The 23,476-nt window shown below is 39.1% G+C and overlaps 2 protein-coding genes across 5 annotated transcripts in view; both read left to right on the top strand.

Annotated features, from left to right (window-relative positions):
- svilb (supervillin b) overlaps positions 1–23,476 on the top strand; it is a 46,748-nt gene that overhangs the window by 5,499 nt on the left and 17,773 nt on the right. For all 4 annotated transcript variants that reach the window (XM_077516185.1, XM_077516157.1, XM_077516165.1 and 1 more), the window contains 13 exons: positions 2,089–2,262; positions 2,346–2,383; positions 4,185–4,249; positions 4,328–4,464; positions 6,960–7,058; positions 8,470–8,701; positions 11,583–12,063; positions 14,560–15,058; positions 18,337–18,466; positions 19,162–19,218; positions 21,842–21,998; positions 22,125–22,220; positions 22,304–22,384. In XM_077516185.1, coding sequence (XP_077372311.1) covers positions 2,089–2,262; positions 2,346–2,383; positions 4,185–4,249; positions 4,328–4,464; positions 6,960–7,058; positions 8,470–8,701; positions 11,583–12,063; positions 14,560–15,058; positions 18,337–18,466; positions 19,162–19,218; positions 21,842–21,998; positions 22,125–22,220; positions 22,304–22,384 — 2,246 coding nt within the window. The remainder of the gene's footprint in view (positions 1–2,088; positions 2,263–2,345; positions 2,384–4,184; positions 4,250–4,327; positions 4,465–6,959; positions 7,059–8,469; positions 8,702–11,582; positions 12,064–14,559; positions 15,059–18,336; positions 18,467–19,161; positions 19,219–21,841; positions 21,999–22,124; positions 22,221–22,303; positions 22,385–23,476) is intronic.
- On the top strand, positions 8–2,070 carry LOC144015821 (uncharacterized). The gene has a single exon (XM_077516198.1). It carries the CDS (start codon positions 758–760, stop codon positions 1,901–1,903), a length of 1,146 nt encoding a protein of 381 aa, XP_077372324.1. The 5' UTR covers positions 8–757; the 3' UTR covers positions 1,904–2,070.

Raw genomic sequence — 23,476 nt, 5'->3', positions numbered from 1 at the left:
ATGAAGCCACAAGGATTTTGTTCTGGTCTCAATAGCGAGAGCTCCATCCTTGTGCTTGGGATTTAGATGATCTGAGTAACAACTACGTCTCTGAAATATGGTTTTACATGGTTTCTGAAAATTATCACATCATATACGTAACGGTAGAGCCCATTCGCACAGACCACAATGAAGAAATTGGCTTTGTTTTCAGATGGAATATATCCTTTACACTTGTCTTTTCCAGCCTTTATTGATCCAAGGCAATATTTTACATGGGAAAAATCTCGCACCAGCAACTCAAATATCACAAAAAGTATACTTCTGATTTTAACCAAACATAGGCATCACTATAGCCTGACAGAACAGTTGACTATCATGACAAGTATCTGTGGAAAATTTGACATTGTCCGTAGCCTTGCCGTCCTGTCAAAGAGCGACTGCTCTCTCAACACAAACACAGAGGGCGATGCTCAGACATTCGTCGGCTGGTCATCGAGGTATGAAGTAGCAGTATGAAGTAATGATCTCTTCATTAACTTCTACTGATCACATAATCACCTCAGACGGTTTTGTTGCTGAGACTGACTCATTCCTAACAGTCCTTATTTTACCGATTTATTTGTCCATGGTTAGTCTGTGGGTCAAATGAATCCACCGATAGAGATCCTTTCAGGTTTGTACCACAAACATCAAAAAATCGGTTTGCAGTTTACCTACCTTACAACAAGATTGAAGTGCTTGGCTGGCTAAACTCTTATGAGCCTGTTTTTTCTTCATGCTTACTGATGCCCATTGTACATTCCTATCCCTAAGAATCAGAGGCAGTACACAGAGACCTCCTGAGTGGCGTGCAGACAGACACCACAGTGCCAGATACCGGACTCAGGAGAACCCACTCCCACATGGCCTGGAACTCAACCAGCATAGAACTGTTCCTCAGCCTCGCCCCAGTCAAGGTCACCCTCAGTTTGCTCAAGAGTATCACCCTGTCGCTGACCAGCAAAACTTCCCCGTGTCTACCGGAAAACTCCAGGGTCCCCCAGAGGTTCAACCACGAAGGCGAGTGAGCGCCGACCAAATATACGCAGCCCACAAGGAGGCGAGGTTGGAGACCCGGCAAGCCTCCAAAGAAGAAGTCCACACGGAAGGTTTGTTGAAGAGCCGAAAAGCAGTGCTGCCGTCTGAGATCCGCAGACGGGAAAAGACGGCGGATGAACCTCAGAGAGTTCCCAGCAAACATGTAGAGTGGCAAATCTCCAGCCCAGAACAGAAGATAATGAGTCGAGGAGTGGAGGAGGACTGGCATTCACCCAGAGAGCGAAGGCGGGAGAGGAACACAGAGAAGATCCGAGAGCGAGGGAGGCATCGTCACTCAGGTCATGAGACTCATGAGGACAGAGTGTTAAGACCTGTGCATCCGGAGAATACCAACCAACCAGAGTCACTCGTGCTTCAGATGGAAACCAGAAGGGGTGTTGAAGAAGATCTTCACAGACAACATCAGTACAACTCCTCAAAGAAACCCCAGGAGCCCAAAAGAGAACACCAGTCAAGACAAGAAGCTCGTTTGAAGAGAGTGGAGGACATTCGACAATATGAACCTCAAAGGCAGCAAGAATTGCAGTGGAGTGACTCTGCCGTTTACCTTCAGAAGGGTTCTTCGTTACCTCAGGCCAAGCACAAAAGTTCAGAGGCAGGCGGAGGGCCCAAACCCAAGACACGAACCCGCTCCATGTCAGATATCGGTATCAGCCAGCATTCTGTCATGTACCGGAGGGAGAGGGCTGCCGAGACTTCCGTTAGGCCTGTGCCTCCATCAGGGATGGCTAATGGCGAGACGGGAACCTTGGATACTCGGGTATCGGTGGCCCAGCTGCGACACTCTTACTTGGAGAACGCCAACAGAAAGCCTGACTTGTAGGTCCGCCGGCATGGGCTCTGTAGTGTTCTATCGCATGACTCACGAGTGGAAATGTGTGTCAAAAAGGGTGTGCAAAGTTTTGGTCGTCTACCACTGCATGCGAACTGTGGCTAATTGCTTCCTGTGATTGGTACATTTCTGCCCTCAACTGCACTTTCCCTCACTCTTTGCCTTTGTCAACAAAGCGAGACCATCCAGTCTTCAGCGACAGAGGCAGACCCCTTGGCGAGTGGCATGGACCCCCGGGGGGAGCGAACAGCTCGGAGGCCCCGCCGCTACATCACGCCGGGGGACGGCCGCGCATCCGAAAGGAGTCGGACTCAACCCATCACGTCGGCGGAACGTCTGGAGACTGACAGGTGCGAGAGGGAAGCCCTCGCAGAAATTTATAGAGTTAGCAGACTGATTGGATGTTGAAATGCTTCCATGTTTATTTTCACAGGTCTCATCTCAGTCCAGCACAGCTGCAAGATGTTGAAGGTGATTTCTAATCTGACCATTCGCCAACATGCTCCGAGCCCTAACTTGAAACCCTAAACCTTATTTGAAACAGTAATTTGAAATCCAAAGTATTTATTGAACCCCTAATTTGAAAACATTTGAATGTGAAACTGTAGGATGAGGATTGGGGCTAGTTTTTCTCCTCTAACTCTACCCTAGGTTTGCAATCCCAATTTGAAACCCTAAAATTGGCTGGAAAAACTACATCTTGAAAGCCTTACCTTGGCTTCAAACTCTAATTTGAAAACTCTGATTGAAGCCATAAAATTTGTATAACTTAAACTTGTAACCTAACCCTCCTCTGACAACCAATCCCAGGCTTGAAACCCTAATTTGAAACATGACCCTGGCTTAAAAACTGAACCCAGGCTTGAAAACCTAATTTGATCCCTTGTTTGCAACCATAACATTGGTTTCACACTCTAATTTAAGAACATGGCCCTTGATTGACACATTAACCCATGTTTGAAACCTTAATTGGAAACCCAATCTTTACCCTAAACTTGTTTAAAACCATAATTGGCTGACCCTAATCAGCAACATCTTTTTCAAAACCTTAATTAGGAACTGTAAACATGGTTTGAAGCCCTGATATGAAACCTTAAATATAACTTGAAACACTAACAGCAAGACACCCTCACCCAGACTTGAAACCTGAATTTCTAACCCTAACCTTAGTTTGGAAGCCTAAACATTATTGAAAGTCTGTCTTGAAACCCTAATTTAAAACCACCAACCTTGTTTGAAAGCCTAACTCAGTCTTAAAGTTTCAAATTTGAAAATCTAACCCTGGCTTGTAAGTTGAAACCCTACTGTACTTTGAAACCGCCCTAACCTAGGATGAACCACCTTGTAATATAACCTAATTTGAAAACCGAACCCTACCGTGAAAACACAATTAGAAACCTTAACCTTGGCTTCAAACCCCTTATTTGAAAACCTAACCCTAATTTTTTGAAACCCTAAACCCTAGTTTGAAACCTAACCTACTCTGAAACCTTAACTCATTCACTCCCAACCATTTTCACTGAAGCAATCCCTTTACTGGATTTTGACTGCTTTTGCAAGGCCCACAGAGTGTTCTATTGCTATAAAACATGGAATCTACCAAAAGAAAAAATAGCATCTCATCTTTCATCAGGAAAAAAAATATTAATTATATTTCCATCTGTTTCCGTTTTGTAGCAATTAGCATTAGAATATAGCTAAGTTTCATTAGAAATCTGTTTAAAACAGTGGGGAAAAGAGTTTTTTTGCAACATGGCCCTGTTTGATCTCTTATACTCTGCTTCCACCTGCTGGCTGTTTTTGTAATAACTACCATTGCTTCTATCGTTTTCTTCAGTTCAGAGGCTACATCAAAGCCTTCTGAATGCACTAGTATTAAAAAATTAATTAATATTTTTTTTTTTTTTTTTTTAAACGTATAAATACGTCTTTGGGAGCAAATGAGTTAATTAATAACTATGACAATGACTTTTAATTAATGACTGCCAAAGACGTTTCATGATGATTAGTAAAATTCCAATGAATGGAATGCGATCTTTCATTGAGTAGCCACATTGTATATGTAGTAAAGGCAAACAATATTCTTTTTGCCTTGAAAGATGAGTTAAAATGCTCAAAAGCGGCTGGCACTGTGGATTTTTTTTATTTGTTTTTATAACGCCTGGCAGTCAAAGAGTTAACCTTCACGTGAAACGTTCACCCTTGTTTGAAAACCTTTCTTAAAACCCTAACCCCGAAACCTTTTTTTTTTTTTGCCTGTCTGGTATTGTAGTGGATGAAGAAAAACTGGATGAGCGAGCCAAGATGAGTGTGGCGGCCAAGAGGTCTCTTTTCAGGGTAAGGAACTTCCACCTGTTTGCACACATCTTCATGTTGTGTTGCGTCTGAAAGTCGCCATTTCCTCGCTCTTGTCAGGAGTTGGAGAAGACTTCGGAGGGCGGCGTCCCCAAGCCTCGCTCTCGAAATGCTGCCGTGGAACGCCGTCTGCGGAGGGTCCAGGACCGCTCGCACACTCAGCCCGTCACCAGCAAGGAAGTGGTCGACGCTTGCAGGTGCGAGCACTTTGACATGCTTGTAACCGGTGGTGGGAAGTGCAAATACTTTGTTCTGTACTAAAGTTGATTTTTCAGGTAACTTTTTCTATGACTCCCAACTTTCTTCTCTTTGCACAGTCAAAATAGGCTTGTTAGTTTTACCAAACTCAGTGGATAACGATAATAGTAACTAGTGTTGTTCCGATTCCGTTTTTTTGCTCCCGATACCCATACCGATACCCAGCTTTGCAGTATCGGCCGATACCGATACCATACCGATACTTAAGGTTTTTTTTCCTCAACATGAAAAAGCTGTCCTGCCATCGGTTCAGAGCATTCAAGGGCCAATAGGATATCTGAGATCGGCATGCAGTGAACATGTCACATACCAGTGAATGTCGTGCACCAGCAAGACACAAGATGCTGCATCCAAAATCCTATATTAGCGTTGGAATTAATGGTATCGGCATGTTACTTGTGAGTAGTCACCGATACCGATACCACTGTTTTAATGCAGTATCGGCACCTCTACCGAGACCAGTATCGGTATCGGAACAACACTAATAGTAACGGCAACCGAATAACGGAAATGGGTAATAACTGTCACGGCTCACCTCTTTTCTGGCTTTCGTCATGTGACTGCAAGCTGAGCTCTTAGGCACTGTGATGTTATTTTCAGTCAACAGCAATTGGGAAAATGGCTTCCCCCTGAGTGAGATCTGGTGGATTTTTCTGCTCAATTCATTTTCCCGCAAACGCAATATTAATCAGAACACTGTTTAGACTAACGGGGGCGCATAGAACAAATTGTTGAAAAGAAAATGGATCTTCATGGGTGTGTGGACTTTTTGTAATTACAAAGACTTTTAGTGCTCAGATAGCATCAATTTGAGATCATACCACCTTCTGGTTCTTTCATGATTCACCATATAAGTACCAAGTGGTTCAGAATGAAATTAAATATAAAAAAAATAATAATAATAGAACATAGCACTTTATTATAACATGCATTAGTTACTTGTTTATTTTTTTGTTGTTGTGTGTGTGTGTTTTTAATATGAAATGTGTCTGGATGGGAATGTGTTTGAGAGCCTGGTTGAAGAAGAATTTCTTTCACCATTTGTGACAGACAATAAAGTATTCTATTCTCTTCTATTCATTCAAATATAAAGAACTTCTCATTTGTTGGCATGATCTAAAAGTTTGCTATAGAACCTCAAGGAATGGGTGCTAAATTGTACCCAAGAGCGCTTCCGCTGTGCGTACAAAGTGAAAAACCACATTTGAATACTATGTATAACAGAGGTGTCCAAACTACGGCCCGGGGGCCATTTGCGGCCCACCGTCCATATTTTTTAGTGGCCCGCGACATATGCTAAAAATGGCATTTGACTCAGTTCAAATAAAATAAAAACAAAAATGTTTGGAGAATGTCAAAGTAAGAAGGGAGGGTGTCGAAAAACACAGGTGCTATTAGAGGTTAGTTTAGTTAACTAAAACTAACAAAATAACTACAACTAAAATTCAACATAAAACAAAAATAAAATCAATAAATAAAAATGAACAAAAATAACAAAATAAAACAAAAACAAAAAAGCTAACTGAAAACTAACTGAAATTTCATTTTATGTTTACAAAACTAACTAAAACTATAATTACAGCAAAAATGTACTTCGTTTTTGTCTTTGGTGTGATTTTTAGTAGATTTATTTTGATATCAACCGGAATAATGTCACACAGAAGTGACGTCATCTAGCAGCAGCCAATAGAAAAGCACCTTCAGATGACGTCGCTCTCACGGTCTTTGTTAAATATTGCGCACAAGTAATACACATTTATCAAAAAAAACTAATACTAATACTGAAACTAACTCAAACTAAACTAAAACTAAGACATTTATTAAAGAACCCAAATGAAAAATTCCAAAACTATAATAACCCTACTGCCATATTACAAATAAATTGGTTTATATACTGTAGCATTTTTCTAAATATGCAAAAGCACAAATAAATTATTTGCACAATTTTTAGGACGAAACACAATTTCTCTTCATAACATTATGTGGCCCTTGCGTCCTTCTGATTTTCTGTATGTGGCCCTCAAATGAAAAAGTTTGGACACCACTGATGTATAACCTTTATTTTTAAGTTTAAAACCCCTTTTTTTTAATATTATATACATATGTTTTATTGTTTGTTATAACTAGTAGCATTTTTTATTACCCCAGGTGCAGTAATTTTTTTTCTCAATTTTTTGGAACAAGCTAGAAAAGAGGGAAGCTATTTTGTGTGCTCAGTAGTTTAAAAAAAAAAAAAATCACTTTTACATTTCTAAATGTGCACTTTTTTTTTTTTTACCTTTACATAAGGTGTTGAATCACTACTTGTACCAGTCTATCGTTACACAAGTATCTCGACTTTAATTACGAAGTGTACGTACTATTGCCACCTGTGCCTGCAGCAAATGTTGAGTTCTTTTCTTCATTCAAGTTTTTTTTTTATTCCACTTCCAAGTGAGCCTCCCACGTCGTCACACACTGTGGGAAGCCAAACCAGCACCAGCACCAGCACCACCAGCTCAGCTGTTATCAGCACCACTGTGACCGCCATCAGGTAACGCTACACAATGACAACGATGTCATGCAAATGCAAGAAAACATGTGATCAGATACAATTTGTCTTGGTGAATTTATTTATTTATTTATTTGCTTTTACAAATAATGAACTCTGGCTTGAAACCCAAATGTCAAACCTCACCCAAGATTTTCAAGTTTGGGTGAGCTAGTTATTTTTTTTTTAAGCTGAAGAAGTACGACACAGATTTCACTCTGTAGCCCCTTGTCGGTCACGATGCTGATGTCCCACCGTCTCATGAGCGCCTTGCTGCACCTTATAGGGAAAGGAAGCTGCTGTGTACACAATAACTCAGCAGTGATGATCCCGAGCATTCCCACTTGCTGCATTCCTCACATTCTTACAAGGTCCACATGTCAGAAGTTGGGCACCAGAAACAAACAAGCGCTAATCCTTCACGAATCACACACTTTTCAAACAGTGATTTGGTGTGCAACTTCATATGACGGAAATCATAAAAACTGCCCACTGGGACACTGGGTTAATATTATTCCGTTATTTATATTTGAAACCCTAACTATTTTTTTTGTAAGCGTAACTCAGGTTTGAAAGCCCACTTTTGGTTTCAAAGCCGAATAGAAACCCATCATACTTGTTTGAGAATTAAATTAAAACTCGTTTTGTCTTGAAACCCCAATTTGAAACCTTAATCCCTGTTTGAAATGCTAATGTGAAACCCTAATTTTGGAGTTAAATTCCAAATTGAAAAGTCATATTCCTACCTATAACTCTTTCTTAAAACCCGAACTTGAATCCTTCACCCATGCCGCAAAGCCCCAATTGAGACCCCACCCTGGCTTGAAACCCTAACTTTGTCTTCAAAAATAAATATAAATCCATAATCCTTGCTTGAAACCCTAATTTAAAACCCTAACTCTTTTTCTGAAGTCAAAATGTAAAAACTTCAAACTCAAACTTTAAACCCTTTTTTGAAACCCTAACCAATGCTCGAAACTCAAATTTCAAACCCTAATCTTTTTTTTTTTAAACCTTAACCTGAGCATGAAAATCCTGACTTCAAATTTCAGTATGAAACCTTGAATCTTATTTGAAAATCTTAAAACTGTAATCTTAAAAAAAATAAAATAAAATAAAAAATTAAAACCTTAAATTGAAACCTAAACTTATTTTTGAAACCCTAACCCAAGCTTAAAACTCTGATTTGACACCTCTGCTTTGACTTCAAACTCTATTTTGAAACTCTAAAGCTCGTTTGTAACCCTAACTTTGAAACCTCAGCCTGGCCAGCTGATACCGATTCCGATATCAAAAGTGAGATTGGCCGATACTAATTCTGATTTCTGATACCAATAATTTTCCACCACATTTGAGTCATTTCTCAGTGTCTTTAGCTTCAAGTTCATACTTAACACTCGGACCTTGGTCCCAGTGTCCAAGCAGCTCCAGCCCAGCAGGAGACGGTCCAGGAGACTCCGCACGATGGGACCTCTAAGGTGGAGGGGGACGACCTGTCCACGCTCAGTTTGGCCGAGAAGATGGCGCTCTTCAACCGGCTCGCCCATCCCGCCGAAGAGGCGGCGCCGAAGAGTGACACTCCCCGCCAGCGCCGCACGCTCGCCCGCTTTCAGACGCAGCCCATCACTCAGGGCGAGGTGGAGCAGGTACTTTGTGTATCATTGTATTCACTAAGATTTTAGGTGGTGTTTCAGGAATGCATTTGAGGTTGATCCTGAAATTTCACCTTCACTTTTAACTTCTTCATTTGACCCGACTTTAACTCATTTGCTCCCAATAACGTGTAAATACGTTGTTGTTTTTTTCTAACTGTCCCAAAGACGTATTTATACGTTTTTTTTGTTTGTTTTTTATGCTAGAGCATACAGAAGGCTTTGATGAAATGGTAGTTATTACACAAACGGCCAGCAGGTGGCAGCAGAGCAAAGGAGTTCAACCAGGGCCATCTAGAGAAAAAGCTAAATTACTTACAATTTTAAATAGATTTGTGAAAACTGATGAAACTTAGCTCTCTTCTAATGCTAATTGCTGCAAAACGGAAACAGATAGAAACATATGTTTTTTTTCTGATGAAAGAAGAGACTTTAATCTTTCTTTTGATAGGTTCCATGCTTCTATAGCAATAGAACACAATATTCTGTGGGCCTTGCAAAATCAGTCAAAATCCAGTAAAACAGCCGGGAGCGAACGGGATTGCTTCTGTGAAAATGGCTGGCAGTGAATGAGTTAATGTTACAGTACATTATTTTCCATAAATAAGTAGCTGGTGTCCTCACAGGTGTCAGAGCCTCCAGGCGGCTCCTCAGTCGACCGTATTGAGTCCAAGCAGGAAGAACATGTAAGGTCCTTAAAGCTGATGGATGCTTTTGAATGAGCTCATTAATAAGCTGCATCTTGCCTCGATTGGGATGGATCCCAAACGTACATGATTTGGCATACAACCCACGGCAGTGGTGTTGTCATGTGACTCACTGTCGTAAAGTTTGTTTACTTCAGCTGTTAGTTGCTGGGTTAGCGCATAACAAGCATGAGGTGTCTTACTAGGGAAATGGTGCATGTTAGTCGCAGGGGGTGTGCCAATACCCAACAACACTTCCACTTACTGTAAGTATCCAAATAGATTTGTGAGTTTTCGGTAGTCGCTTTTTCACGTGTCCCAATACTTTTGCCCAAGCCTCAGATTCTCACTTCTGAGTCCCAAGACTTTTATCCAAACTCCACATTTTCTTCTTCACCTTTTCACTTCCTGTGGGTCCCTATAATTTTGTCCAAACTCTACTTTTTCATTTATTGTACATACATGCTAATACAACTTTGTACATGATTTTAGGTCTTCCAAAACATTCATCAAAATGCCACTTCTTATTTCCTGCTGGTGTCCCAATATTTTTGTCTAAACGTCCCTTTTAAAGTGTCACTACCTGGATTGTCGCATTTTGTTTGTCTTAACGACATAATTTACTTCCTTTTGTTGCCTCTAAACTTTTTTCCAGACTAAACTATTGAAATATCCCAATAGTTCTGTCAAAAGTCCACATTTTCTTCACTTTTTTAGTTCTTTGAAGTGTCTCAATACTTTTATCCAAATTCCACTTCTACACTTATTGTTAGTGTCCCAATACTTTTGTCCAAAGTCAAATTCTTACGGCCTGCAGGTGTCCCAGTATTTTGATCTAAACTCCACATTTTATTTATACAGTAGGTTAGTCAAAACTCCACATTTTCTTCACTTTTTAGTTCTTTTAGTTGACTTATTATTTTTGTCCAAAATGAAATTTTTACTTCTTTTAGTTGCCTCTAGTCCAGGGGTGTCCAAACGTTTTCTTTTGAGGGCCGCATACAGTATAATCGAAGGATGCTCGGGCCATTTTGAAATTGTCTGACTTTATTAAACATGCTAAAACTAATTAAGTCGTTTAATAATGTACTATAGTTTAGCTAGTTATTTTTAAGCAGGACAGTTTGGAATTTTTCTTGATTTTGGGGTGGCCCACTCCCCTGTATCCCACAAGGATAGATCCGCCCCATCTCTGAACCAATCTCCACATTCAGAATCCAATTAAGAGTAGTCGTTAATAAAATGACAAATTTTAAATCACTTGAGGATCTTAGTTAATCATTAATGTGATGTGTTCACAAATTAGACCTTAACAAAGACAGCGGAACATGGAGGAAAAGAGTTTTGCTTCTGGACCTGAAATCACTGACTTAATTCATTAAATTACAAAAATTATTATTTCTGTTTTAGATTTAAATAGTTTTTTGCATATCTAGAAAAACAGGCTATGTCAAAAGTCATTTTTTTTGTATATGCTGAGGGCCACTAAAAAATAGATGGCGGGCCGCAAATGGCCCCCGGGCCGTAGTTTGGACACCTCTGCTCTAGTTTATGCTATTGTCCACACTCAAATTTGTAATGATCTGGATGTGTCCCAATACTTTTGAAAAAGTCCACATTTTCTTCACTTTTTAGTTCTTTTAGGTGTCTCATTACTTTTGGCTAAACTCCACTTCAGTTATTGTCAGTGTCCCAATACTTTTGTCCAAAGTTCACATTTTCTTCACGTATTAATTTTTCACGTGTCCCAATACTTTTGTCCAAACTCCACTTCTTCACTTATTATTGGTGACCCAATTCTTTTGTCCACTTTCACATTTTTTTACTTCTTGTGTTTCAATAATTTTGTCAAAAACTCCACATTTTCTTTACTTTTTAAATTCCCAATACTTTTGTCCAAAGTCCACATTTTCTTCGCTTTTTAAGTTCTTTTAGGTGTCCCAATATTTTGTCCAAACTCCACTTCTTCACTTTTTATTGGTGACCCAATTATTTTGTCCACGTTCACATCTTTTTTTTTACTTCCTGTGTATCAATCATTTTGTCAAAACTCAACATTTTATTCACTTATTAGTTCTTTTCGGTGTCCCAATACTTTTGTCCAAACTCCAAATTTTCACTTTCTGCAGGTGTTCCAATACTTTTGGTCATATTTATGAATTATGATTTTTTTTTTTTTTGCTCTATAGTTAAAACACTGCAGCCAAATCAAACTAGAGCCCCTCCCCGCCTCGGTGGTCCGCTCTGTGGCAGCTGCCCCCTCCCGAGCCTCCGTCACCACGGTAACCGTGACGCCCGCGTTCAGCAGCAGCAGCGCCGTCGTCCGCGAGGGGAGCTCCACCGCCCAACAACAGACCCCTACCGCCACTGCGGACCACCAGGAGAGGGCATCGCGCCACCTCTCCGTGACCCAGAGCGCGGGGGACCCGTGCCACCCCAAGCTCCTCCCCAATAGCTCTGAACAACTCGGCGCTCTCCCTTCTTCCGGCACTCTTCGCCGGCATCGGGCGGAGGCGGACGACAAGGAGGAGGCGCATCCCAGCCTGAAGGCACTCGGAGATACCCGGGAGGGGAACGCGGCGGAAGGAGGAGGAGGAGGAGGAGGAAGCCACCACCTGGGAGAAGCGGCAGGAGGAGACGGCGGCACCCTCAGCCAAGAACGACTCTCAGGTAGGAGACGAGTTCGCTGTGTGAACAAAAGGGAAGCAGGGAAAGGGCGGCGGACTCTCCTCGTTATCCTCATTGTGCTCCCACACGTCATTCCTCGACTCGCGCTCGCTTGCCTCAGCATGGGGGGGAGCAGGGTGGCAGAGAGAGAGGCACCTCATTAATATTCCGCTGTGGATCTCTTTGTCCCCAAAGAGATGGAGCGAGCAGCACATTCCCTCCAGGTGGCCAGTTGCCGTCAGTCGGATTACGCCGACTGGTTACGTAAGGACACAATGGAAGCGTCTTACAATCCGGCTGCCATTAGAAGGGTAATCAGTCACTTGAATTGGTGTTACTGGGTCAGACGAAACCTCCGCCAAGGCAGATCAGCACCAAAGCCAGATGAGAACATTTTTTTAGGCTTTAATTAATGCTCGTGTAGTTCTGTGTTACAGATACAGATACAGTGCAATCCACTTCTTCCTTGAAAATCACGCAGTATTGTTTGGGGTTCAATAAAAATGTTATAATACACGCACATTATGAGGAAGCTCACGTTGTTTCCCAATGAGAACGCCCGGGTCACCGTTTTCCCATTGCTGTGCGTCGGCGGGTGGGATTCAGAGAGAGAATTAGTTTGCGATTGTTCAATTCAGTCGCATAACTGAGTGTGCAGTAGTCCTTATGGGATAGACTAAAATGGTTAGGGTTCGGCATAAATCTTACTATTAACTCATTCACTCCCAGCCATTTTCACAGAAGCAATCCCGTTCGCTCCCGGCTGTTTTACTGGATTTTGACTGATTTTGCAACGCCCACAGGATATTGTGTTCTATTTCTATAAAATCATGGAACCTATCAAAAGAAAGATTAAAGTCTCTTCTTTCATCAGGAAAAAAAAAAGTATGTTTCTATCTGTTTCTGTTTTGCAGCAATTAGCATTAGAAGAGAGCTAAGTTTCATCAGTTTTCGCAAATCTATTTAAAATTGTAAGTAATTGAGCTTTTTTTCTAGATGGCCCTGGTTGATCTCCTTTGCTCTGCTGCCACCTGCTGGCCGTTTGTGTAATAACTACCATTTCTGCAACCGTTCTTTGTAGTTGAGAGGCTGCCTCAAAGCCTTCTGTATGCTCTAGCATAAAAAAAAAACCCCAAAAAAAACAAAAACGTATAAATACGTTTTTGGGACACTTAGAACATAAGAAAACGTATTTATACGTTATTGGGAGCAAATGAGTTAAAAGAGCCATTTGAGGCCAAATAAATAACCAAAAAATCTGTCTGGAGCGCAAAACATTTGGACATCGTGAGGAACAAAACAGTGTGTTACAGTGTTAGTGTCTAGTCTTGTCTAATGTACTGCGAGCCCAAGACTTAATTAGAGTTGCACCATCCATAACACAAAAATCTGCAGCATCTAATACTTGGACATTCTTTTTCTTCTACCTTTCATCTTTTTTGTTGTTGCAATTTTTCCATACTTTATTTTTCATACATTTTTAGACTTTTCTGTCAAATTTCTGACATTTTTGACAATTTTATTGATATATTATGGTAATGATATGCCCCTCTTTTTCCTTTTTTTGTGGCATTTTTTGACATTTTTTTCTGCCTTTTTTTACTATAAATTTTCTGACATTTTTGGCAATTTTTGTGGACATTTTTGGGTAATTTGGGGAATTTCTTCTTTTGCTTTTGGAGATTTAATGATTACTTTTTGAACTTTTTCTTTTCTTCACTTTTTAAAAATTCAATTCTCTGACATTTTTGGAAATTTCATGGACATTTTTTGGTAATGTTTTGCTTTTCCTCTTCGTTTTGGTACATTTTGTGGTCATTTTTAAATTTTAAAAACTTACCTTATTATTGTCTCTTTCTGACAACTAAACATTTGGAGTCTTTTTCTTTTCTTTTTTGTTTATTTAATTATTATTTTTGTTATTTAATCGTTACTTTATTTGAAGAATATTTAATAAAAAAAATAAAAATAAATATGTTTAAAAAATATTAATTTCTGCCATTTTTTTTTTAGAGATCCACAGGCAGCCACAGGAGCTAAAAGCTACATGAATGTACAATGAAAGTGGTACTTGACTCATTGCGTCATTTTTAGTCGTAAAAAGTAAATTTTGTCCAGAATGAATTTGATAACTTCATTATTTTTCATGTACAATTAATACCTTTAAAAACACATTTTTCCACTTGCTGTCGACTGAAGACGACATCACCTGTGCGACCAATCACGGCTCACCTGTTTTCTGGGTTTGGTCAGCAAACTGAGCCATGATTGGTCGTTACCTGCTTCCTTAGCGTGGGTGATGTCATCTTCAGTCGACAGAAAGTGGGGGGAAAAAATTGTTTCTAAAGATGTTACAGTAATTATACCTGAAAAATATTTCACTTTTTACTGCTGAAAATGGCTAATTGAGTCAAGTATCCCTGTTATGTGGTAGGGATTATGGATTATTGAAGTGGTATTACAAGTTCAGACACATTTTTTTGTGTGTTATCCTTTCAGACCTGTTGGATGGCACCGCACCACTGAGCCCATCGATAACCAAAGTGTCCTCCACGACAACATCCCAAGTGTCAAGCATCCAGCAGATCCATCCTGTCATTCAGCCTCCGCCAACTCCACCCAAAGCTTTCCTGCTTCAGACCCACGCAGAGCCACCCAAGCCCCAATTATACATCCAACCATCGCCGTCCCCGCCGACGTATCCCAAACCAGTCACTCACCCCCAACAGAGCCAAGCCAAAACTCAGGAACCCCTCCCCAAGCCTTACATCCAACCGGACCCCCAGCCTCTGCCCAAACTTCAGGTGCCTCCGTCGACGCTGCCGAAACCTCAGGGCTTCCCCCAAGCGCTGGTCAAGTCTCAGTCGCTGCCGCTGGAGCACAGCGACGAGCGCAACAAGCTCAGCGCCGTGCATTCGATTGATCTGCTGTCGCCCGCGGATTCCGAGGACCGGCTGCCTTGCGGCATGTCCAGCAAACAGATGTCCATCAAGGAGAGGTGAGGCTGCCAGATGTTGTCAGTCAAAATGCAAAGATTGGATTTCTGTCATAACCTACTATTAAACCTAGTGTTTAGGAATAGGAGTAAAGTGGGTTAGAGGGTTGTGTTTAAGGTTAGTAGACTGCGCTGTTGGATGATGTCCACTGGAACTATTGACCCAAAATTTGGAGGGACAGTCCATTAAAACTCATTCAGTTCCAGCCATTTTCACTGAAGCAATCCATTTACTGGATTTTGACTGATTTTGCAAGGCCCACAGAGTATTGTGTTCTATTGCTATAAAACATGGAATCGACCAAAAGAAAAAAATAGTATCTCTTCTTTCATCAGTAAAAAAAAAAAAAAGTATATTTCTATCTATTTCCGTTTTGCAGCAATTAACATTAGAATGTAGCTAAGTTTTATTACAAATCTGTTTAAAACAGTGAGTTTTTTTGCAACATTGACCTGTTTGATTTCTTATACTCTCTGCTGCCACCTGTTGGCTTTTTTTTTGTAATAACTATCATTGCTTCAACCGTTTAGTTCAGAGGCTACATCAAAGCCTTCTGTATGCTCTAGCATAAAAAAAACAAAAAACAAACAAAAAACCCCATAAAAAACGTATAAATACGTCTTTGGGAGCAAATGAGTTAAGTTAAAAAAATGTTGCAATTTTAAACCCAATATCTATTTTTTCAACAGTTTTTTTCTTTTTACATGTTTTGAAAGATGAATCACATTATTTTTTTTGTGTCATATACTGACTTATATTACATCAAACGCAAATTATTATAGAACCTCTTTCCATAAAATCATGTCATCCAAAACTAATAACACATTTCTGTCATTTTAAGCATTACTAGTTGTAATACAATGTTTACTATAATTGTAGGTAATTTCATTGTTTTAAAATGTGAAAATATTTCTAATTAAACAACAAAAACAACCTGAAAATAAGGCCAAATTACAACTGCAAACTGTATTTTAATTATGGGGAAAAAAATATTTTTATGAGAAGTTTCTGTTATTTCACTGTATTTTTTATTTTTTTGGCCCAGCTGCCGGAATTTACCGTTTTTTTTGTTTTTTTTGTTTGATTTTTCTTTTAACAATTTTTTAAAAAAAAATTTTACAGTGTGGGTAATTTTTAGGTATGTTTATGATAAATTTACTGCATCCATCCATCCGTTTTCTTAACCGCTTACGCCACACAAGGGGGTGCTGGAGCCTATCCCAGCCAGCTTCAGGCAGTCGGCAGGGTACACCCTGAACTGAATGCCAGGCAATTGCAGGGCACACAGAGACGAACAACCAACCTCACTCACAAGCACACCTAGGGACAATTCGGAGCACCCAATTAACCTACCATGCATGTCTTTGGAATGTGGGAGGAGACCGGAGTACCCGCAGAAGACCCACACGGGCACGGGGAGAACATGCAAACTCCACCCAGGAAGGCCGGAGCCTGGACTCGATCTGGTGACTTCAACACTGGGAGGTGGACAGGCTAACCAGTCATCCACCGTACCGCAGATTTACTGCATATTGTTTAAAACATACCGTTAGGATTAATTGTTTTTTTTCAGGTGTTATTTTTAGTTGTTAAGGTTCACGTTAGGGTTGGTTTCAAAATGCATTTTGGGTTAGAGTGAGTGTCCGATGTTGCTGTCTGTGAAGAAGCAGTTGAAAAAGACTGAAGGAGACACATGAGCTCCTTTTGCTTTTATGCATCCACACTCGCTCGGGAGACGTGATGACACACTTTTTCCTCGATCAGCGTTCCTCGTTTACTCGTTCTTGATGTGACCTGAATTATCACCCTTGAGTGGTTGCCTTCTCATGAACTATGAGTAGAAGCAGAAGTAGCACAGTGAATATAAAAAGTCCGACATATCTACATTCAAGAAAATTTTCAGGGGGAAGTAAAAATAAATATCTGAAATAATGTGGTTGCATAAGTGTACACACCCCTTTATAACTGGGGAAATATAGGTGTCCCAATACTTTTGCCCAAGCCTCAGATTTTTACTTCCTAGGTTAGGTTAATTCTGAACACAACCATGTCCCAGTTCCAAGAGGGTATGCACATTTGTGCAACCACGTTATTTCATTTGTTTATTTTTACTTCTTTTGAAAATATTTGTAAACAACTTCAATTGAATTGTACAGGTTATCGGTTAAATTAAAAGTGGAAAGTTTTTATTATTTATTTATTTTTTTTTTTTTTATTAACTCATTTGCTCCCAAAGACGTATTTATACGTTTTGTTTTTTGTTTTGTTTTTTATGCTCGAGCATACAGAAGGCTTTGATGTAGCCTCTGAACTGAAGGAACCGCTTGAAGCAATGATAGTTATTACAAAAACAGCCAACAGGTGGCAGCAGAGAGCATAAGAAATCAAACAGGGCAATGTTGCAAAAAAAACTCTTTTTTTCCCCCACTGTTTTAAACAGATTTGTAATGAAACTTAGCTACATTCTAATGCTAATTGCTGCAAAACAGAAACAGATAGAAATATACTTTTTTCTTCCTGATGAAAGAAGAGATACTATTTTTTTCTTTTGGTAGATTCCATGTTCTATAGCAATAGAACACAATACTCTGTGGGCCTTGCAAAATCAGTCAAAATCCAGTAAATGGATTGCTTCAGTGAAAATGGCTGGGACTGAATGAGTTAATAATGATCGTCATCATTTGACATAATTTTCTATCATATTGTCTCGTTTTTTTAATCTCACAAAAACTTGGCATTTGAACAGGGGTGTGTAGACTTTTTATATACACTTTATTAGGGATGTACAATTAATTGAAATTCAATTACAATTTCAATATTATTATATTATTATACTCCACAATTACAAAATCAACATAATTGTAAATATTTATGTATATTTATACTAATTTTTGAGTTGTTTAAATTCATACATTTGCACCTTTTTTAAATTTTAAAATAACTAATTTAATACATTTTGTTTAATCCGAAAGGAACTTGCATAATTACAGTGCTTCAAATAATTGTATTTGTTGTAATATTTTTTACATTTAAACATTTTCTTTTATACCAAAATATAAATGATCGTCCTAATTGTGATTTCAATTATAACCAAAATAATCGTGATGAATATTTTCCTCATAATCAAGGAGCCCTACACTTTATGTTCATGGCAGGAAAATTAGAATAAACATTGCCCCCATGCATGCAAACTGTAACAGCCTTTGATGTTTTTGTGGCGCTACCCTCGATGACGCTTTTTATGTCTCATATTTCAAAAGTGTTTGTGCGTTTGTGTCAGAGTGGCCCTGCTGAAGAAGAGCGGCGAGGAGGACTGGAGGAACCGAATCAACAAGAAACAGGAAGTGGCAAAGGTGGCGTCCACCGAGGTGCCCCAGCGACAAGAGGCGGAGCCGGCGCATCAGAAGAAGGTGTGGCGTCAACACATTGTGACAATAAATATCATGCATTTGTCATATGCATTATTGCCCGCTAGGGATGTCACGATAGGGGCAATATCGTGATATTGTGATATTAAAACTGCGACAATATTGTCGTCGTCATGCTCACAATATTTAAAAGGAACACATCTGTTAAAAAAAAAAAAAAATCTGGTTGATTTCCATTTGTGCAGTTCTAGCACCCTCTAGTGGCTATTTTATTAGTGCAATTTAATTTTCATTAGGAATGTTTTGGTCTTCTATGTTTCAAATCTATGCTAATTGTCAGATTAAGGGGAACCTAATTTGCTTGTGAAACAATGTGTGCTTGCATTAGCACGTAAGAGCCTCAATATTGTTATTAAATAATGTAGGTGGTTTATATGCATTGCTGTTATGTACAAAAGCACAATATTGTGCTTTTTTTAAAAATATGAAATATTTTTTTTACAATGTTGTGATCTTTTTTAAATATCGCCAACGCCCCCATAATATCGTGATAATTATCGTATCGTGACCTTCCTATCGTGATAATATCGTATCGTGATGTTTGATTATCGTTACATCCCTATTGCCCGCTAGATTAAATTTGTCAAAAAAAAAAAAAAAAAAATGAACCCCTTGGTAAAGACCATGCTCCCATCTCTAACCACCCCTTGTGTCCTCCCTGCAACCCCTCCCCTCAGGAGGAAGAGGTGGTCATCCATGACCACTCCGCAGTGTGCGTGTCAGATCAGCTGTGGGTAAGCCAATCGCCTTTTAAGTGGGCGGCCGTGTCATCCAATTACATTTTTAGCTTGAATGCACCTCCTTTGCCTGCTGTTTGGCGCACTGGACTGACTTTTTGGAATAGAAACCAACACAGTTTTGTGGACTGGAGTTTTTTTTTTTTTTTTTTTTTTTTAATTCATGTCCTGGACCCGGATTCATCGCAACAAGTCTATCATTCCCTCGCTCATTCCTCTTCCCTTCACTCATCCTTCCACCTCTCCATCCCTTAGGAGCCTGTCTTCTCCTCCACTTTTTCTCCTCCTTTCTCCCTCGGACACAAGTGTCAGTACATTGGGCATCACGCTCAGGTAAGCGGGGTGGCGGCTTTGATTTGCCACGCTTGGTGTGCGACCTTGTTTTGGTTGAGATGAGATCCTGCTGAGACGATGTTTGCTGTCATGCTTGAGTGGATCACAACTTCTGCTTGCTTTGATGATGTTCTTGCATGAGTGACTCTTCTTAACACATTCACTGCCAGCCCAGCAAAAATGCATTGCATCATTTGACGTCTTTTTCCGTCAAAGGCAGTGAATGAGTTAAAGAGGAAGTCAACCCCCCCACCCAAAAAAAACTTGACAATAATATATTCTGTCCCACTAGTCTAAATGCGGTATTTTGGTAAATATTACGTTACTAGAATATGAGTTAAGCAGCAAAATCCAGCACTTCTTATCAATAATCACACTGCTTAATATGAGATAAAATACACTTGTTCTTAGTGTAAATTTACTAGAAACAAGTGAAATTATCTGCCAGTGCAGTAAGATAATTTTACTTACTTAGATTTCTTGAAATAAAAAAAATGCGTAGCTCTATATTAATCTTAAAATGAGCTTAAAACACTTATTCTAAGCAACAAATCAAGGAAATTAAATCTTAAAATAAGCTGTATGCACTTATTCTAAGTAACAAAAACAATCAATTAAATCTTAAAATAAGCCATAAACACTTATACATTTTGAATTGCATTTGGTTTAACTCAGCGTGGGATCGAACCCACAACCTCCGTGTCTGAGGGGTGACACTCTACCACTAGACCACGGAGCTGTTTACTTGCGTACTGGAAAGAGGGACAATGAGCTTAATAAGTATGACCAGGAAACCATGCAACTATGTTGTAGGGTTGTTTTAGCTTATTGTGCATAAAAATTAACCAATTTTAAGATTTACAAACTAAGTGAAAAATGAGACAAATAATCTTAAAACAAGATTAATAATCTTGGAAATTCTGCTCTTGCAAAGTATATCATTCTCAAAACAAGACAAAGAACAATATGGCTTGATATAAGCATTTAAGTCTAGGTTAGGTATCTGGGGTTTTTTTTGTTTGTTTTTTTAGTGAACATAGACTATTAGGGCATTTTAGCTTATAATGCGTGAAAATTAACTAATTTTCGGATTTACAAATAAGTAAGAAATAAAAGACAAATAATCTTAAAACAAGATTAATAATTTTAGAAATTCTGCTCTTGCATAGTAAATAATTCTCATAACAAGATCAATAAGACTTTATGACTTGATATAAGTGTTTAAGTCTTGGTTAGATAGCTTAAATTTGCAGTGCAGAAGGCGGCCATTTTGTCACGTGCCGTCGACTGAAAATGACATCACAGTTGCTCAGGTCTCAGGTAACAACCAATCACTGCTCAACTTCAGAAAACAGGTGAGCTGTGATTGGTCGTTGCCTGAGCCCTGCGAAACTGTGACGTCATCTTTAGTCGACAGCAAGTGGCAAAATGGCCGCCCCTGAGATGGACAAAAATGCCTGGATTTTGCTACATAACTCATATTACACAAATGAAACATTAATCAGAATGTCATGTTTAGGTTAGTGAGGTCACATATAACATATTATTGTCAAGAAATGTTTAAGGTTAACTTCCACTTTAATGGGGAGGCGACACAGTTGTTTTGGGATTAGAGAGTGGGTTATCTTTTTAGGGTTAGTCTCAAATTTTGTTGTAAAGGGTTTGGTGTTAGGGTTGTAGTCAGGCAACAAGTTGCTAACTTTGCAATTTTCAGCAATAAAAGTTAGTATTTTGTCAATTCTGAATTAGTTAACGTCATTATTCTTCAATTATCACCTTTAAAAACACATTTTGGCACTTGCTGTCGACTGAAGATGACCACACGTGTTTAACAACCAATCACGGCTTACCTAATATTTATGACATCTGCTGAACCCCTGAGACTGGCTCACCGAACCCTTTGGGGTTCGATTGAACCCAGGTTAAGAACCACTAGGTAGGGGTTATGGTTAGATTTACTGTTAAGTTTGGTTGAGTTAGGGTTATGATATTAGCATTAGTGATTGGGGTAGTGGCGTTAGGGTTAGGTTCTTAACTACTAACTAGTTGCAAAGTAGCAGGGCACCACTTTGAATTGGAGTTTGCTTTGAATGGGAAACTGTAGTGCCATCTGGTGGACAAAAATAAGAAACTGAGAATGCCTCTTTGTTCTCATCGGGGCATTTTGGTCTCGGTTTTGATATAACCCCTATCGAAGAAGCTATTCCAAACCCAAGCTAAACGTTACCCTTGCAGAATGAAGACGTCGACTAGCATGAATCATCATTTGTTTTTGTTGTCGTTTCAGTCTCAGCCGGACAGAAAGGAGGTGAAAGAGGCTCAGATGACCATCGAGGAGAGGAAGCAGATGATCTCAATGCGAGAGGATGCCTGGAAGAGCAAGGGCAAGGGTGCGGCCAACGATTCCGGCCAGTACACGGTGGCAGCACGCATGGTCAAGAAAGGTTAGCAGTATGTGGCTCACCTGCGATTTATTTATTTATTTATTTTTACCCATCCCATTATTGCATGTTGCTGATCACAGCATTTGGATGAAGGCTTAGCTTGTCTTTTTTTTTTTTTTTTGGCAGGTCTGGCTGCCTCCTCCTCGGTCATCGGACCGATCCTTTCACCCGTCTCCACTAAGCTCAAGGGCGGCACCACGGTTGTTGGGAAACCTCAGGAGGGTGTGCTTTTTTTTTCACGCAACTTTTCCATTTTAGATTATTTTGTAAAATGACTTTGAATGATATCTGTCCATTGCATGTAGACATTGAAGCCACAGCAGACATGGAGTCAGATAAAAAACTGGACAAGTTGGAGACCTTCTTGGGACGCATCAACAGCAAAGGTATATTCTTTGTTAGTTAGTTAGTTGGTTAGTTGGTGAGTTAGTTTAGAGCAGGGGTCCTCAACCTGCGGCTCTGGAGCCACATGTGTCTCTTTTATCCATCTCCAGTGGCTCTTTGTGATCTGTAAAGAAATAAAATAAATAAATAGTACAAATTATTATTTTATATATACACATATATATATATATATATATATATATTTTTTTTTAGATAAAATAGTATTTAAATGAATAGTTAAAGCCTTAACTCATTGATTAATCATGAAAAAAATATCACATTAATCATGCATTAACGCAGATTAATCACACTATTAATTTTGACCGCAGATGATCCTTTAGTTTGACAGCCGATGGTTATGTTAAATGTAGCACAGGTTGTGTTTGGGTATTAAAGTAATACGTTTACTTATGATATTAAGAATATTTGTTCATGTCAAAATATTGGGCTTTTTTTTTTTCATTTTAAATTAATTAATTGGTTCGAAAAAGAGGAGGTTGGGAGGTTATGTAGTGGATCAAAACATGTTGAAGATGTCCCCCTAAAATCAAATGTTGAAAGAATTGACACATAATAGGTGCTCTTCAAATTTGGCGGGCAAAAATATTATATAAATATGATAAAAGCCTTTTTTTAATTAATTGATTAATCATGATTAATCAAAATTCTAAGATGAGATTAATCTGATTTAAAAAAATTAATTGTTGACAGTTCTTAAGAAAAAAAAGACTAATTAAATATTTTTAAAAATGTCAGAGTCCAAATTTTTAAGTTCTCAGAAAAAGGGAGACAAAAGATAGATTTTTAAAAGGTACTTAAAATGTGAAAAAACAGAAGAAGTTAGGCAGGAAACTATCATAAAATGTCTCCGGAATTGCCAAACAAAGTCAGAAAATTGATTAAACAAAGAAGTCAGAAAGGAAAACAATTAAAAAGTAATTATAAAATGTCCAAAACTAAAAGCCGGAATCCCGAAACGCTACCATAATATATCCATAAAATTGCCAAAAATGTCAGAAATTTTACAGAAAGGCAGAATTTTTTTTTTTAATGAAAAATGAACTATTAAAATTACCAAAAAATTTGGGAGACAA

This window comes from Festucalex cinctus, chromosome 1 (genome assembly GCF_051991245.1).
Source record: "Festucalex cinctus isolate MCC-2025b chromosome 1, RoL_Fcin_1.0, whole genome shotgun sequence".
In the NCBI taxonomy this organism is placed as follows: Eukaryota; Metazoa; Chordata; class Actinopteri; order Syngnathiformes; family Syngnathidae; genus Festucalex; species Festucalex cinctus.
This window is presented reverse-complemented; position numbering and strand designations above follow the sequence as displayed.